At 35.8% G+C, this 19588-nt stretch overlaps 1 protein-coding gene and 1 pseudogene across 2 annotated transcripts in view; both read right to left on the bottom strand.

Moving 5' to 3' along the window:
• SLC30A9 (solute carrier family 30 member 9) overlaps positions 1-19588 on the bottom strand; it is a 99217-nt gene that overhangs the window by 50533 nt on the left and 29096 nt on the right. For both annotated transcript variants that reach the window (XM_063722642.1, NM_001131669.1), the window contains 5 exon segments: positions 17694-17753; positions 15352-15451; positions 13106-13198; positions 12651-12733; positions 731-789 (listed from right to left, as the gene is read on the bottom strand). In XM_063722642.1, coding sequence (XP_063578712.1) covers positions 731-789; positions 12651-12733; positions 13106-13198; positions 15352-15451; positions 17694-17753 — 395 coding nt within the window.
• On the bottom strand, positions 796-12641 carry LOC129058957 (sodium/potassium-transporting ATPase subunit beta-1-like; annotated as a pseudogene).

Genomic DNA, 19588 nt, shown 5'->3' with positions numbered 1-19588 from the left:
GAACAATCACACTGGCTGTGTAATTTTGTTCTCCAAGGGCTAAGCTTCTTGGATACAAGCACAGAGTTGGCAGTCTGAATGCTGAACCAGAGTTAGGAACAGAAAGAGAGAGGCTAAAGAAAATTACGAATGTGTATGACAGATATAAATCTCACTAAAACCTAAGAAAATAAAGTCTTCCTCATCTATATCTACATGCTTAAGGTTCATAACATGGTTATGACTTTAAAGAAAACTTATGTACAAATGTTTTAAATTTCAAGAAAATCAGGCCACGCACGGTGGCTCACGCCTGTAATCCCGACACTTTGGGAGGCCGAGGCAGGCGGATCACCCGAGGTCAGGAGTTCAAGACCAGCCTAGCCAACATGGTGAAACTCCGTCTCTACTAAAAACACAAAAATTAACTGGGCATGGTGGCGTGCCTGTGGTCCCAGCTGCTCGAGAGGCTGAGGCAGGAGAATCGCTCAAACCCGGGAGGCAGAGATTGCAGTGAGCCGAGATCACACTACTGCACTCCAGCCTGGGCAAGAAGAGTGAAACTCTGTCTCAAAAAAAAAAAAAGGAAAATCAGACGGAAATGAATGAATAGACTATAATTCAGTGAACTACAATGTATTCAAGAAAATCTTAGATTGAGATCACAGACATGCTAGAATTTTACAGTGGACTGATATTAGAATTTTGCTGTGCAACGCAAACATACACATTATTACAAAGATATCCTTACCTTGGTATTTCCCAAGAAATCTCTGTATTCTCTTAATATTTTTTGGTTTCTAAATAGCCCTGTAAGAATGACAAAATAAATTTAGGTCATAGATATTCTTATCAGTCACAGTCTAGATTAACATGATATTCTCTTTAGGACTGTGTTAAATATGCGCTACTAGCTAACAGCAAAAATATTAAGTTATAAAAAATTTGGATTTGTAACCTGATTGAAAAATGGGGAGAGGATTTCAATAGACATTTCTCCAAAGATTATATAGAAACCACCAACAAGCATATGGAAAGATGCTCAACATCACTTATCATCAGAGAAATACATATGAAAACCACAATGAGATATCACCTCACATCCATTAGGATGGCTACTATTAAAAAAACTATAAACAGAAAATAACAAGGATTGGCAATGTGTCAAAACTGGAACCTTTTTGCACTGATGGTAGGAATATAAAATGGTGCAATTGCTATGGAAAAAAATATGAAGGTTCCTAAAAAAAATTTTAACATAGAATTACCAGATAATCCAGCAATCCTACTTCTGGACATACGTCCAAAAGAATATCAAGTGGGGCCTCAAAAAGCTATTTACATGCCCATGTTCATAGCAGCAGTAGTCACAACAGTCAAGAGGTGAAGCAACCCAAATGTCCATGGATGGATGAATGAATGGATAAACAAAATGTGGTATATACATATGATGATAGAGATTATTTCACCTTGAAAAAGGAAATCCTGTCACATGCAACAACATGGATAAACCTTGAGGACACTATGCTAAGTGAAATAAGCCCATCTCAAAAGGACATACACTGTATGACTCCACTTATATGGGGTATCTAAAGTATTCAAATTAATGGAAACAAAAAGCAGAATGGTGGTTGTCAGGGACCGGGGGGGTGGCAGGGAAATGGGGGGTAGTTATTTAATGGGTATAGTGTTTCAGTTTTGCAATATGAAAAACCTCTGAAGATCTGTTTCACAACAATGTGAATATACTTACACACTTATGAACCGTATCTTTAAAAATGGTTAAGATGGTAAATTTTGGGCTATGTGTTTTTTACCACAATAAAAAAGGAGGCAGGAAAATCTGGATTTGCAATGAGATAAAGACAGTTTGGTAAGATTCTTTTCTCAATATTACCTTTATAAAAGTTAACTAAGCCTGATATAAAAACAAGTCCTTCATTTTTGCCTCAAAGTTGAAAAAATGAGAGAGTATTTTTCTATTACTGTGTTTTCTCAAATTTTTGCATTATAAAAAATTCCTTTAACTTTTATTTACAAGGCTTCTCATGGTATCATTTTAATAGCAAAAGCCTAGAAACGTCCTATGGGGGAATGATTGAATAAATTACGGTATATCAAAAAACAGAGTATTATAAAATAAATGAAGAAATGTCTTTATTTACTGCTATGGCATAATCCTCATGACAGAGTTAAGTAAAAAAAGCAAGAGCAGCAGGGCGTGGTGGCTCATGCCTGTAATCCCAGCACTTTGGGAGGCCAAGGCGGGTGGATCACAAGGTCAGATCATCCAGACCATCCTGGCTAACATGGTGAAACCCCGTCTCTACTAAAAATACAAAAAATTAGCCAGGCATGGTGGCATGCGCCTGTAGTCCCAGCTACTTGGGAGGCTGAGGCAGGAGAATTGCTTGAACCCGGGAGACAGAGGTTGCAGTGAGCCAAGATCGTGCCACTGCACTCCAGCCTGGGCCACAGAGTGAGACTCCGCCTCAAAAAAAAGCAAGAGCAGAAAGTATGTATAGTATGCCTTATTTATAAAGGGTATGGTGTTTAATACAAATATGTATGCTTTTTTAAAAATATTATTTTTATTTTTAAATTTTTGGTAAGGAAAAGGGTCTCGCTAATGTTGCCCAGGCTGGTCTCAAACTCCTGGTCTCAAGTGATCCTCCCACCTCAGCCTCCCAAAGTCCTGGGATTATAGGCATGAGCCACGGAGCCTGGCTTTATCTTCTTATATTTTAAGTATTAAAAAAAAACCCCAAAACTTTAAAACAGTTACTTATATAGGAGAGAGGACTTAGAGTGGAAAGGACAGAGATGGAAGCTAGAGTTCTCTGAAATATCTGTTCTGTAGGTTTGACTAAGAAATCATGTAAATTTTTAGGCAATTATAAAATAAAAACAAAATTATTTTTAAAAATCAGAAGCAAAATGAAACAAATGAGCCTAACTGTATATCTACTGATGATATTTCTACATAGAAAAATTTTAAGTGACTTTAACACACAGAAATTGAACTATACATCTCTAGTGGGATATATATACTAAAGATACAAAGAAAAGCAAAGAAATCTTAAATTACATTGTTAGTATTAATACTGTTATTTGAAACTACACGTTATTCTCTATGTGTGTAGAGACATAGAATAAATCAAGTATGTAATTACTTTAACTTGATTTCATTTTCCAGTAAAAGGAAAAGTGGCTCCTTTTAGATATAGTTGATTACCAACCCAGGACAGGAAATGTACAAGATGAGTCTGAAACATATTATTCCTGAAAGTGAGGACGCCATGATACTACAGTTATGACAAAGGGACTTAGGAGCCAACTGAGGTGCTTCCATTGACCAACATTAGGACAGTTTGAGCACTGCTACTCTGTTCTTTCCTTGCATATCTTCTTCTCCCTCTTCCATCTTCCCTGATCTTCCTATCCCACTGCTCCCCTCCTGGTAATGAACTCCTGTACTCTCAAGAAACTCTCTCCATCCCTTTTCTCCCTGGGTTATTGACCATAACTGTCTCACAGTTTCCACTTTGAAATTTTGCCAACTCATCTGGAGAAGGAAATATTGTCATTTCTAAGCCTTGGTCCTGTGCAGAACTGAGATAGTCAAATAATTTAGAATCCTCCTAAATATTTATACTCCAAGGCTTCTAGTTACATCCTTCCAGTTTCATAACTTCTTTCCAGGTTACTACTAACAAAAATAAATAAAATGGGGTGGAATCCTAACGAAACCATTGAAATAGGGTTGGCAAACTTTTTTCGAAGAGGGCTGGTGACATGGTTTGGAACTGTGTCCCCATCCAAATCTCATGTCAAATTGAAATCCAACTGTTGGAGATGGGGCCTGGTGGGGGGTAACTGGGTCATGGGGGTGAATTCTCATGAATGATTTAGCAATATCCCTCTTGGTACTGTCCTCACGACTGGTGAGTTCGTTCTCATGAGATCTGGTCATTTAAAAGTGTGAGGCGCCTCCCCCATCTCTCTCTTGCTCCTGCTATGTAAGACACCTGTTCCATCTTTGCCTTCCGCCAAGACTGGAAGCTTCTTGAGGCTCCCCAGAAGCTTCTATGCTTTCTGTACAGCCTGCAGAACTGTGAACTAATTAAACCTCTTTTCTTTATAAATCACCCAGTCTCAGGTATTTCTTTATAGCAATGCGAGAACTGACTAAACAGCTAGATAGCAAATATTTTATGCTTTGGAGGCCAAGAGGTAATATAAAGGATATGATGAAAGTATAATAAGAAATAACTACAAATTTCCATGAAATTTTTTGACAAAATTTAAAATATAATAAAAATATGTGAGTGCAACTCTTTGTAATACAGGTCTACTAATGAGAAGAACAGAATTCTTTTTGGGGGAATAGGATAAAATATTTCACTTAATTGGGATTCAGTTAGTATTCCTTATCATCAAAATTAATTGCAAATGTTCATCTATTGATGATGATCTGATATTTTACTATTTCATATTCGAAATCTTATACATAGGTACTGCCAAATGCTGATATAAATCTATAAACGTGATTTTAAATAACTATATTCATTGCTTTGGAAGCATTTATAGAATTCTATGAAATTCTTGTTGATATTTGCCTTTTAGCATCTTCTTACATTGAGGACTAATCACTTCCAATTGAAGTCGGCAGAAAACTGCTCAACTGCACTATTTAACGGATTTTGAAGTATGTAAATTTCCTCTGCACTTGCATGGAAATCTGAAAAACACTTCTGGAACTATAGGTTGGGCTTGGAAAATATATCTGCTGCAGATGTCTTCTGTTTTTTTTTTCATGTATTCATTCTTTTATTGTCCATTGTTTTAACTTGACTGAATACATGATCAACAAGAGCACTGTACTCCTGGCAATTATTAGAACATGGACTTTGCATGGTAGAAAACATTTTACACTAGTCTATGGGGTACTGCATTGCTTTTTATAAAGTTCAAAATAAAGATTTATTTTCAAACAAGTGACTGTGGTTTATTTCATACACTACATCTTTTCTTGCAGAAAAAAAAAAACTGTACAACTGCATAAATAAAAAATTCTTTCATCATGAAAATGGTTAAAACATTCATAAAGACACACCATCAGCATGTGATGCCTCCAGAAAGGAAAAAAGGAAAGTAAAAGAAAATGTACAAAGCAAATTTATTAGGCCTGTCACTAGCTAAAGTGATGGGCAAATCTAGATCTCAGACACAGCTTTAGAACATACTAGAGGACAAGGGAAGAGATGTCAAGACAGCATTGAAAACAAGCACAACACAACCCATCACCTTTTCGTGTTTTTCTGTACTGTCACTTAAAATTTAAAGGGCAGTTCCCCCATGACAAAACCTCGTCCCAGTCCCAGGAGAAAAAATAATAATAAAGTAAGACCTAACACCACAGGAAAAGACTATGGAATATGTTAAAGATGCTCATTGATGGGCCATTATCTTTGAAAGAGCCAAAAAAAAAAAAAAAAAAAAAAAAGACCATGCCAGTTTTATTCCCATTGAATATTACACCTTGGACAGCAAAACCTGCTCACATAAAGTACAAAACAGATACGATAAAACATGGCTTGAAAAACGACCAGAGTATGCACCTATAGTACTATACATTAAATAAAATACAGGAGGCAATACTTAGGGGCCAGAAACATTGCTTACAAGTCACTTATAGAATCATAATTTACAGTAAAAATGAACACATCCCAAGGCTCAATTTTTCTTTTGTCACTTACAGTAAAATATTTTGTTGCTATTGCTACACTTTAGTTTACATTAATTACATTCTAACCGATTAAATGCAGAAAGCAAGTGTAAAGCATATAGATTATGCTTTAAGTGTAGGTCCCATACATATGACAGTTTGTTCAAGACTAACAGGCTTTTGTATCTTTCTTAAAATTTATTTAATGGCTAGTGGGAAAGATTTGTGCCTGTGATCAGCTCTTAACTTCAATTTTTACATCAAAGGATCCCTGAAAACCATCTTTCTCACTGTGCCCAATGTTCTCACCATACGCTTTACACTAGGCGAATTTCAGTGTCCATGGTAAGGTTGGTGAACTGTAGAGCAAGCAGGGGCTGCAGGTATTTGGGCTGCAGGAGTTTGTCATAGTAGGGATAATTCTACAGAGGAAAACCAAGGTAGGTGTCCAGTCCAAAATACTCCACATTTCCATCTTTATCCTTATCTTCATCTCGCTAGCCAGTGCACTGAACAGGAAAGACAGATGCGTTATACTTCATCACTGGGTAAGTCTCCAAGGACTCATTCTCGGGAGACTTAGGTTTGAAGCCTAGAACTCACTTGAGCCCTCTTTGTAGCCGTAAGTTTCATCATTTAATCCAGAGCAATTTCCCAGCCACTCAAGCTTGAATCTGCAGACCTTTCGCTCACCTCATTCTTGATTAAAGTCTCCTTGTTTTTTGGGTTCACTGGGCACATTGTCACAATTTTCAAAAATCATGTCATCCTTCTGGGCTGAATCTTTGTACTTTTCCAGGAAGCTAACTACGTTCAGCACATACGCCTCACAGTGCTTGGGATCATTAGGATGAAAGGCAATTTCAGTCTGCTGGATCTGAGAAATCTGTGTTAATCCTGGTGGGGTCCTGATATGTGGGTTTAAATTCACTGATGGTGAGCAGTATCACTTGGATGATTCCAATGAAGATGCCAGTCAGGCAGCCATAAAATATTATGTAGAATAGAAGGATCTTAAACCAACTGCCACCAGTCCTGCCTAAAAACTCCTTCTTCTCTGAGTTCCAGAAGAATTTCTTCCAACTGCCCTCCTCATTGGCTTTCCTGCAGGCCATGGCAACAGCGGGTCAGCAGCTGCTGCAGTCGGAAGGGTGGGCGGTTTCGGGGCACGCCCTGGTGTTCTCTGAGGTGTTGCTCATTGTCTCTGGCCTGGCTCTCCTCAGACAGGACACGCCACTGCCACTGTGGATCTGAGTGCTTCTGTTAAACTTTTAACAGCATGGGAAGTACATAAAGCTGACTGACATTACTTTGATTCAAACAATGAATCTACTGTTGAAATGACTTTACAGCAGAGTAAGTTTTGTATTTAAGCACTGTTTTCCCCTGTAATTTTACACTGAATGCATTAAGAAAAATAATGTCTGCAGCAAAAGCTAATTTTCTAAGCCATTCAGCGTTTGATACTAGTGGTTGACAGGTGGGTCTTCTTGTTCAGAAAAATTTCCATTTTGAATTTTTCAATCCTGAGCTCAAAAAATGGCAGTAAAACTGCTAAACCACTGAAATGCAGTGTAGAAGGACAAGTCAGGATAATCAGCTTCTATTTCTTTCAGTGGTTAAGTCCACAAGTTCAAAGGTGATACTACTGGTTCAATAGCAAATGAGATTTAAGTATTTTCCACAAAGTTCCTACTCATGACAAATATTTTCTGGGAAGTATCTACTGATGAAAAGGCTTTAAACATATTATGTTTTCACAACCTTTATAAATTTGTCCAACTAAGGCTTTTTCTGCTCCACACGTATTTTTACCACCATCATCTATATAAGACATCTTAGCAGATTCCACATCAGGTTTACTGAATTAGTATTTTCACATCTTCTTTGAAAATATTCTCACGTGGCTGGGCGCACTGGCTCATGCCTATAATCCCAGCACTTTGAGAGGACAAGGAGGGAGGATCAGAAGGTCAGGAGATGGAGACCATCCTGGCTAACATGGTGAAACCCCGTCTCTACTAAAAATACAAAAAAAATTAGCTGGGCGTGGTAGCACGCACCTGCAATCCCAGCTACTGGGGAGGCTGAGGCAGGAGAATCACTTGAACCTGGGAGGAGGAGGTTGCAGTGAGCTGAGATCATGCCACTGCACTCCAGCCTGGTGAGAGAGTGAGACTCCGTCTCAAAAAAAAAAAAAAAAAAAAAAAATTCTTGCTTGTGGTTGTTCCACACAGAATATTCACAAAGGGTAATTCTTCAGTCTCTTCAAACTCAGCACTCACGCCTCAAATAGTATTGGTACATAGGTCAACTTAGCAAGAGCCAAGGAATATCATTCAAAATCATTTGCCTTGCTTTTTAATTGACTACTGATGTCTGTCCCCAGTGTCCTCAACTCTTGAAGCAACTAGTCGTGCCTAAAGACTACTAGTCCTGGATACGTTTCTTCAGCTGCTCAAATTAAACAGGACTTAATTTACTCACCATTAGAAAACCACTTTCTTTGCTTGACTAATAAGCCATTCAGAAACCAAACTTTGGTTGCAGCCTCATTTTCATTTTCTATTTTTGTGAACAAATTCCGCTGTAATAGATTCCATCTTAAATTTTCTAGTTTTTCTGATTGTTACACTCCTGTGAGTTGGGAATACTGTGATGATTGATTAATCTAGTAATGTCAACATATATTGTATTCTTTTAACTCAGCTATGGTGTCACTGCATAGTAGACACAGTACTTTGCCATCTAATTCAATAAAAAATAATCCATGCTCAACTGTGACTTAAAAGCACAACACTAGATGTCTACTTTTCTTACTCACCAGATAGGTATGCACTCATACTAAAAAAAAAAGGTCATGTACAAGGATACCTATGACATTTGAAATACTGTTGAATTATAACTGTTACTGAATTGTAACTGAGTAGCAGTGCAAAGTGACAGGAGCACCACACGCGGTCTCTGTCAGAGCTACTCAACTCTGCTGTTGGTAGTGCAAAGGCAGCCACAGACAATATGTAAATAAAAGATCATGGCTATGTCCCAATAAAATTTTATTTGTGGACTCTGAAATTTAAATTTCATTTAATTTTCATCTGTCACAAAATACTGTTACTCTTTTGCTTTTTTGTCAGTCATTAAAAATATGAAAACCACTCTTGGCTTATAAACTATACAAAAACAGGCGGCGGACCAATTTGTTCCACGGGCCATAGTTAGCCAACTCTGGCTACTGAAGATGGATTCCACAACACCGGCAAAAGTTATTTATTAAGAGCCAGGGACACAGGTTGTTGTAAGCTATCCAGGAAGCCATCCTCTATTAAAACTGATTACACTAAGATCCAAAACTATAAACAAAAAAAACCCCACATAATTAATAGGTAATTTTAGAATTAGACTTCTAGAAATAAACAATATGTGGACACTGACCCTGATGTAGAATGCCAAGGGACCCTTTATGCTCTCTTTGGTTAAAGGGCCTTAAATTAAAAATAGGGTGGTAAGAAAGATTAAAATGAACTGGCAGTTAGTTCATGTTGGAAAAACTAAATTGCAATGCATTGTCAAGAAATCAAAAGAGAAGATGAAAAAAAAAAAAAGGAACAAACTTAGGGCTTTTAAAACAGCCATACAAGGCAAAATTTATTAACTTCTCAAACCCTAAGCAAGTGCAGTCCCTTTCTAATACTAATAAAAATTAGTGTCATTGATAAGAAGTATGAACACTAAAAAATAAATTGTTCTATCAAACCAGAAAGGGAATAGCAGCAATGATATTCTTCTGAGAAACCTCACAATGCTCAATAAAATCTGTTAGTTGTTTAACAGATAATAAAGTCAGCCTGATTATCAAAGAAAAATATGTATCCATTTTTCATAAATACTAGCACATCAATCTCTACTTTAATCCTGATACATTACCATATGTAAGTGCCCAAGAGTAAAAGAACTATATAACTGCACTGGCAATATCTAATTCCCCAGTGGAATATGCCCTATCTGATTGTATCCTGTATTAGTACCTGTATTACCTATAAAGAAACTCAATGGAAACCATTAACTGAATAGTACACCAGAATTTCCAGGACTATCTGTCCCCAGTATGTAATTTCTTCCATTGAAAGTAAATACTTCACTTCTGTTAATTTAAGTGCAGCCCTTTTTATAATATCTGTGGATAGTCAGCTAGGCACGGTGGCACACACCTGTAGTCCTGGCTACTCAGGAAGCTGAGGCAGGAGGATCACTTGAGCCCAGGAGTTCAAGGCTATAATTCACTATGATTGCACCTGAGAAGAGCCACTGTATTCCAGCCTGGGCAACATAGTGAGACCTCATCTCTTAAAAAAAAAAAAGATAATCGCCAGGCGCGGTGGCTCACGCCTGTAATCCCAGCACTTCGGGAGGCTGAGGCGGGCGGATCACGAGGTCAGGAGATCGAGACCATAGTGAAACCGTCTCTACTAAAAATACAAAAAATTAGTTGGGCGTGGTGGCGGGCGCCCGTAGTCCTAACTACTTGGGAGGCTGAGGCAAGAGAATGGCATGAACCTGGAAGGCAGAGCTTGCAATGGGCTGAGATTGCGCCGCTGCACTCCAGCCTGGGTGACAGAGTGAGACTCTGTCTCGAAAAAATAAAATAAAATAAAATAAAAATAAGCAACAACTTTTTCTGAAGCCAAAAATCCTTTGATACTAGGATTCACTGTCTCCTTCAAACTTTTGAAAATGCCAAACCAATGATTTAAAGAACTTGGATTTTACAAGGAAAACTATACTTATTCAACATCTAGATGATTTAATATTATATATTCCAGGTCACAAGAATCTCAAATATACTCCTTATTCCTCCTGACTAGGTTGGCTGAAAAGAGACATACTATTTTCAATTTTGTCAAGAAAAGGAATCATCAACAGGTCAATCACTTTCTTTGTCAGAATTAAAGCTATTTGAGAACATCCTAGACCTTCAACCAAAGGGCAAATGAGAGGATTATTAAGACTGACAGCTTACTACAGGCAATGGATAGTTAACTTTTCTAAAACAGTTCAACCATCACCATCACATGAACTGACTAAAACAAACATCCTGACCTTGTAATATATACTGGAATATTTATAAATAAAATGATACAATGTCTGGACCTGGTTTCAAAGTAATCCAGTAGAGTGAAGGTTAGTGAGAGGGATATACATTAAACAAGGCTGGCCATGTGTTGGTAGCTGTAAAGCCAGATGATGGGCATTAAAAGGTTATTATACTTTTCTCTGCACTTCTGAATATGTTTGAAATTTCCCTACTAAAAAGAGGGGAAACCAAATTTCAAGATAGACTGTTAGAAAATATTTAGAACATATGAAACTGACTTGGTTAGATTTTGGTTAAAATCCACCAAAAACTTATTTAAATCAATTTTAAGAGACACACAATCTAATAGAAAAGTGAACAAAACATATAAAAATTATTACAGAAGAACTAAGAAAAACCAATATACATAGAAGATAACCTCAGTAGTAGTCAGAGATATTCAAAATTAAACAAGGTACCATCTGTTGCCCATCAAATACACAAAAAAGTTAAAATCTTGTTAATATCCAGCATGGGCAAGGGTATGAAAAAATAGTCACCCTCATACACTGTGATTGTAAATGTAAATTGGTATCATATTTCCTTCAGAGAGTAATTCTTTAGGATCTATCAAATTTTTAAATGCCTATGCCATTTGATCCTAAAATTATATTATTAACACTCAATCCTATGTAAATATTCACAATTATCTCACATTAAAAAAAAAATATTTATTGATGTATTCTTTCTAACAGTGAAAAATTGAAGAACATAAATCTTGCTACATCCATACAATGGGGTACTATACAACTGTTAAAAAGAATGAGGTAGATTTGTATATGTAGATATGGAAAACGGTTATGATTATACCACTATCTATAAAGAGCAAGATGTACAACAATATGTATGCTATCATCCCATTTATGTCTATGTTGCCCAGGGTGGTCTCAAACTCCTGGGCTCAAGTGATCCTCCCACCTCAGCCTCCTGAGTAGCTGGGATTACAGGCAAGTAGCTGGGACTATAGACATGTGCCACCACACCTGGCTCCTAAGAGTCTTACTTGCATATACATTTCAAACACCAAGCCCAGCTTCTTGTTCATAGCGGGTATTGGATAAATATCTGCTGAGTTAATTAATGTAGCTGAGTTAATAGACCTTTCTGTAAAAAAGCAATTGATATGATTTGGCTCTGTGTCCCGACCCAAATCTCATCTCGAATTATAATAGCCATAATCCCCATGTGCCGAGGACAGGCCATGGTGGGAGGTGACTGGATCATGGGGACGGTTTCCCCCATACTGTTCTCATGATACTGAGTTCTCGAGATCTGATGGTTTTTATAAGTGTTTGACAGTTCCTCCTATGCACACGCTGTCTCCCGCCTGACACCATGTTAAGACGCGCCTGCTTCCCCTTGCGCCATGATTGGACGCTTCCTGAGGCCTCTCCAGCCATGCGGAACTGTGAGTCAGTTAAATCTCCTTTGTTTATGAACTACCTAGTCTTGGGTAGTATCTTTATAGCAGTGTGAAAACAGACTAATACAGCAATTACTTCCTATTCTATCACTTTTATAACAAGTATAATCTTCAAATCAGATAAGTTTCGATAGTTATATGTCTTATAAAAATTATAAACTGTAGCTTCTCTTCCTCTCACCATCTTCAAAAAGCTATACAGGAGAAAACAAAAACACAGTTCCTGTTTTTGTGAAATAATTGAATCCCAAAACGGAAACTAGCATTTGTTGGAAGCAACAGAGCCTAGGCCAACAGGTATGCTAGCACTAGAGAGTTCTTACAGATACAGTTCTCACCTACAAGTTATTTTTCAATTAACTTGACTTTAAATTGAATATACTTACTTTCTCTGTATTCTATTTCTGCTTCCTTACGCAATTTTTTCTCTCTGGCAAGAGCTTCAGGGCTTCCCCAAACTTCCAAAGATCTGTGCATACACACATGGTCACCACAATGAACAATTTTAATGACTTTATTGACATCATATTTAAATCTAAATTCTCTAATGAGAATCTTACAACAAAGCCTAAGGTGCTTTCAGAGAAACATAAAGGACTTAAGGAACTTTTCCAAATGAAATCTAAACAATTAGAGTAAATTCAACAGCAAATTTTCTTACACATTATGACATATATTTAGTTAAGGAGTACATATTAGTAACTCACAAATAAACAAATTTGCAAATACAAAAATAACGTTTTTAAAAAGTCATTTAAAAAATTCTGACTCTGTCTAAAATGTATTTTTATTAATCCAAAATTTGGCTAGAACTTTTATTCTGAAAGAACTATGTTCTTACTTTGCCTCCACATCTGATCTCAAGTATACAGTAAAAGACTCAGTATCTTCATGGGGACTTCGTCGTCTGATTTTTCGAAGTTGTTCTAGATCACTAGAGAAAGAAACATGTTGAATTTATTCAGACAAAGTGCATATAGTTTATATACTTAAAGAGGATTACTAAGGGCAGATAAAAGCAACAACACTGATCCCCATCTTAGAGGAATATAGATGTGAATGGCTTTTAAAGATCAGTTTAAAGATGACATTTTGTATACAAAAAATAGAGACAGTGAAAAAAAATTACTCTTGATGCTCAGTGTAGACACCACAATATAATATGTACAGATTCAATTCCCTCACCAGTGCTTGTATTTTTATCTGCTATGGGCGCACCACTGCCATCTCTAATATATGGGGAAAAAAAGTGAAAAGTTAGGTAATGCGTGGTGGCTCACTCCCAGCACTTTGGGAGGCCGAGGCAGGTGGATCACCTGAGGTCAGGAGTTCGAGACCAGCCTGGTCAACATGGTGAAACCCCATCTCTACTAAAAAAAAATACAAAAATTAGCTGGGTGTGGTGGTGCCTGCCTGTAGTCCCAGCTACTCAGGAGGCTGAGGCAGAAGAATCACTTGAACCTGGGAGGCAGAGGTTACAGTGAGCCAAGATCACGCCACTGTACTTCGGCCTAGGAGATAAAGAAAAAAAAAAAAAAAAGTGAAAAATAGACAAGGTGCGGTAGCTCACACCTGTAATCCCAGCACTTTGGGAGGCTGAGGTGGGTGGATCACTTGATGTCAGGAGTTCAAGACTAGCCTGTGCAACCTGCAAAACCCCGTCTCTACAAAAAATACAAAAAATTAGCCAGGCGTGGTGGCGCACAGCCGTAGTCCCAGTTACTCAGGAGGCTTAGGTGGAAGAATCACTGGAGCCTAGGGAGGTAGAGGCTGCAGTAAGCCATGATTGTGCCACTGCACTCCAGCCTGGGCAGCAGAGTGAGACCCTGTCTCAAAAAAAAACAAACAAAAAAAAAATGAAAAGAAGAAAGAACATGGATTAGAATATCATCCCTCTACTTAAGAATTTAAGTTAAAAATTTACAGTCATTATTTGTTTATATGTAGGTTAATACTAAGTGGTAATATCCATTCAAAGGTATGATGTCATAAAGAGCATATGTCAATTACATGTTATTTATTTTCCTTTCTCTTAAATTCTGAAAGGCTTACATATTCATCAAGTCACTGCTAAATAGTCATTCTATATTTAATCATGGATCTTCCTATGGAAATTTTGTTAAAGCAATGAAACAACCTATAAATAAAAAGTCTGTGACTATGTAATGTTATCAAGTTCTAGAAATTAAACCTAGATTTAAAAAACATCAATAGCCATCACATGTTAGTAAAAATGTATGGATCAGCTTTCAAAAGACATATATTCTAGTTCTCCCTGTCACTGACTCACTTAAATTAGCTGGGTCAATCACTAACATCTTATATTATGTTCATCCTGGCCTATTAAAGTGGAGACAGCAATGCCTAATCCACTTAATTCACAAAATTTGTGTGAGAACTAAATCAATATTATAATTGGTTGTTGATGTAATAGTTACAAATGTTAAAAATTATAAGAATACCTATTTCTTGATATATACCAAAGTGGCTGTGACAGTGAGGAAGACTGAAAAATAGATAGATCATCTGATTTCTCTAATTGGTACACAAAGGAGGGAGAAAAGTTTAAATCTGTGACTAACATAATTTCAATAAATATAAATATGAGAAAATTAATAATAACAGATATTGGAAAGTAGTAAAAATAATTTATACTCAACAGAAATCACAGTTGAGAGCATGAACATAAATTTAACCCACTAAATTGAGTACTCAACTCTGCTGGCCAAAAAACCAAAAAAGTCAAACATACAAATATGCAAATAATCTTATTGAGAATTCTGTCACATACCAATGACTTAACAATTTAACTCCTAAGATTCTTGTGTGATGGAAAGGTTTTGAAGAATTTACCATTGTGGGTTTAAGAAACTAAGAAAGACTAGAATTGCTAATGCTGGGGCAGGATTCAGTTTAGTTTGCTAACAATTTTTAACATTTTTGACTGAATAAAAATATTTCTTCATTTTAAGGATCCAGTAGCAAATTTTCCATATATGGATGGTAGCAGGTAACACACTCTAAGAAAGGAATAGTTATTTAGATTATTTAGATATGACACACGGCTACATTTTTAAAAAAAATTACCTGGATTTGAGGCAGAACTCATTTATTGCCCTGACTCCAGTGATGAAATTATTCTGAGTGTACTTTGATCCATACTCCCTTTTCTTAAGGACTGCTTTAACTAAACAAAAAACAGGAAAACATAATAAATATGCACATTGAAAGTCACATGAGAAGATGAATATAGGCTGATACTTAAGAGGCTTCACTAATGAATTTCACAGAAAACTGATCTTTTTCACTGAATGACATCAGAGAAAAAATTATCCAAGTGCAGAATAGGATGAAATTGCATTTGTAGCCATCTAGCTTTTGTCTCTATATGTCATCTATAACTGATCCCAAAATGTCAACCTTTGTCTAATGAACACCTTGAATAGGTATTACTGGTCTGTCTAAATCATATTGGTATAATTTAAATTGCTTAGGGTCTAAATGAAAATGAACTGAAGTTTCGATAAAAAATTACAGAGTATTGGGAGGCCAAGGCAGGTGGATCACTTGAGGTCAGGAGTTTGAGACCAGCCTGGCCAACATGGTGAAACCCTGTCTCTACTAAAAAAAAATACAAAAAATTGGCCAGGTGTGGTGGTGGGTGCCTGTAATCCCAGCTTCTCAGGAGGCTGAGGCATGAGAATCACTTGAACTTGGGAGGCAGAGGTTGCAGTGAGCCAGATCATGCCGCTGCACTCCAGCCTGGGCTACAAAGTCAGACTCTGTCCAAAAAAAAAAAAAAAAAAAAATTACAGAGTAGTTGAGTGCTTTTCAAACTGTGAAGGTGAAATCAGCATTTCATACAAAGTAGAAATATAAAGTAATCAAAGACTACTACATACAATTAAGTATTTTTTCGTGAAAACCTTTGTTTCATTTACATATACTAATCTATATGTATATTAGTTGCTAATTAGTATTTCTTATGTGGGTTACAGTCAAAAAAGTTTAAAGCTACTAGACCATTTCACATAATGTAATAAAACTGAAAAAAAGTACGGAATAATTTCATCAGTTAAAAATTACAAAAAAAATTATTACAGATTATAGGTTAAATATTGCCTTCTAATAAATTGTTTTTCTATTGTCAAGTATCAAACTGCTCATAAAAAGGCCAGCGACACCAATACCAATACTAATTTGGCATCAATTATAGTCTGTGAGTTAAAAATTACAGAACATTGGTCTATGTTAATAAATCATTATAAGGTGAGACTTTTGGTCATATGATAGAGGTAAATAAGCAAATACCTGAAGTGCAAGAGCAAAATAACAAACTCATGTGTTCTATTTCAAATTGTCACCTATTCACTTCATGTTCTATTCTCATATTTATTATTTCACAATTTTCTGTTCTACTTCCAAGTTGAAAGAGCAAATTCAGCCTAAGATTACCTATCACTACAGTGGGTAAAAAGACTTCTAAAATAATACATACTTACATTAAATGCACAAATATTATGTAATAAGAATATTTGAAAAATAAAGTTCAATTAAAAAATCAAAACCTTATCTGAAAAAAACATATAGGGAAATACAGATTTTTTTTTTTTTGCATGAGTTTCAGGTCTCTAAACTGCCTTTTAAATTTTTAAAAAATTTTTAAAAAAATTTCTTCCAAATAGCTAAAAAACCCTGATCCAGCTTATTAATGATGAAGATGAGGATGATAATGATAATGATGGCTGCTATAACATTAATTATTATTAATTGACTGTCTACCATGTGTTAATCAAAGTTACCCTAGAAAAGAAGTCTCATTTTCAGCACCACATTATAGGGAAGAAAACTAAGCCTCAGAGAAGTCAAGTAAATTGCCCAAGGTCAGCCAGCTGGTAAGCACTGGGGCCACAAATTTAATCCAGTTTTGTCTGATGCCAAAGCCACAGTGCTGTTAATCATAGAGTTGCTGCCTCCATGAAACAGCTGCTTTGGAGATGGGAACCACAGCCTATTACACAGAAGACAGCTACAAACAGGAATTCCTTCAATTTCTCCTAGAAAAGAAAAGTCAGACAAGAACGGCCAAACTCTACCTGGATTTGAATAAGCAGTAGCTGAAAAGTGTGGGCCTCTTGTTCTTTAATTGCCTTACTCTTCTGAAAATGATAATGCAATTGATGATTCTTATTTGCCATTATTCCTTTCTTTGGGCTTTTGAAAAAATTTGTGACAAAAATGTAAAATAAATTTAACAGAAAATTAGTTTATATGTAAGAGAATAAATCCTTATGGTCAATCTATTTAAATAAAAGCAAAAATAAACCATACTCTTAGAATAATATAACTATAAAGAGCTCTACATAAACCAATGTTATATATTTAATTCAAAACATCTTTATAATAAAAAAAGGATAAAATATATTTACCTCTTACTTGGAGAGGTTCTTGCTTAAGGGGAGCTTTGAGTTCTGCGCCTATACCTTCTGCTGTAAAGTTTATTAAAACAAGTTTACATTAAACAACTGCTTTCATACAAATCTATAAACTTAATTAATATTAGCCAATGTAATATAGCAATGCATAAAATCGACAATGTATCATAGACCACGTTGGATTCATCTTAAGAATGTAAGAGTAGTTAAACATTACAAAAGCTATTTATCTCATTAACAGATTAAAGAAGAGAAACTATACAATCATTTCAGAAGCTAAAGAAAAAGCATTTAATACAATTCAACATCCATGCAAATCTCAAACCGTTTTAGAAAATTAGGACAAATAGGAATTTCTTTAAAGGGTAAAACAAACCTACAACAAACATTGTCTTTAATGGTGAATGCTTAAATGCATTTTTAAATTAAGGAACAAAAGAATGCACAGTTCTTCCATTTAAAACTGTACCAGAGATACCATTCAATGAATAAAGAATGATTATTAAGTGGGACTGGGACAACTGTACAACCCTACACCTACCAAAAAACACATTAAATTAAAAAAATTTGAATCTACCTCCCACCATAAAGAAAAAACAATTACAAGTAGATTAATTAATTGTTTAAATGTTAAGGTATTTGCATGCCTCATGGTAGACAATACAGAATACTTTCATGATACAGAAAGATTTCTTAAACAAGATATAAACAACACAAGAAAAACTGGATAAATTTCTGCCAAATTAAAACTCAGAAAAACTGTTCAAGTAATCCCATAAAAAAAAAAAAAAACAGAGAAAAAAGGCCGCAAACTGAGAGAAGATATTTCCAACAAATAGAATCAACAAAAGTAATCAAGAATATTTAAATAAGTCCTCTAGATCAAAAAAATGACAATCCATTAGAAAAAAATAGGAAGGACAATCTTGCAGAGAAAAGGATATACAAATAACCAATAAACATTTGAAAAAATGTCTGCCCCATTATTAATAGAATCCAAATGAAATCACAAGATGCTATTTTATAACCATCAGATCAAGACAAAGGAAAATATGACAATACCTAATGTTGGCAAGGGTATGGAACAATGAAAACGCATACACTGCTGGTGGAAATATAAACGGGCACAATACCTTGGTAAACAAGTTGGCATTATCTACTATAGTTGAACACAAGCATAATTTATGACCCAGCAATTCTTCTAGGTCAATATATTTGGCTTCAAGAAACTCTTGCACGAGGGCACAAGGACAGAGGTACATGAGTGTTCAGAGCAGGACTCTGTTCTGTTGTTGTAAACTGGCAACAACCCAAATGCCCATTAGCAAGAGAACAGATAGATAGACAGATAGATAAACCATGTTATATTCACACAACATTTCATACAGCAGTGAATAGTAACAACATAATAATGGCCATCTTTCTTTGAGCTTTTACTGTGTGCTAAGTACTACTCTAAGCACGTATCAATTCATTTAACTCATACAACATCCCTGAACAGTATGTGCTATAATTGTCTCCAAGAAAATTAATGAACCAGACACACACACCAATCAATAGGATAAATCTTAGCAACTAAATTTAATGAAAAAAGTAAATCACAAAAGAATACATACAATAAGCTATCACAACAAAGTTCACAAACAAGCAAAAGTAAACAATCAGTGCTATATACAAATGTATAAAGCTATTTCCTCTTTTTTTTCACATGGATACACAGGACAAATGGAGATTAGGAGGATGTGATCAAGACAGTGAAGTTCTTAGCCTGAGTAGTAAATTCCAAGGTTTGATTTTATTATGTTTTTTAACTTACATATGTATTATAATATCCTTTTGTATGTATCAAATATATTGTAAAAATCTCACCCTTAAAACATTTTCCATTA

The sequence above is a fragment of the Pongo abelii genome, chromosome 3 (assembly GCF_028885655.2).
Source record: "Pongo abelii isolate AG06213 chromosome 3, NHGRI_mPonAbe1-v2.0_pri, whole genome shotgun sequence".
Lineage (NCBI taxonomy): Eukaryota > Metazoa > Chordata > Mammalia > Primates > Hominidae > Pongo > Pongo abelii.
This window is presented reverse-complemented; position numbering and strand designations above follow the sequence as displayed.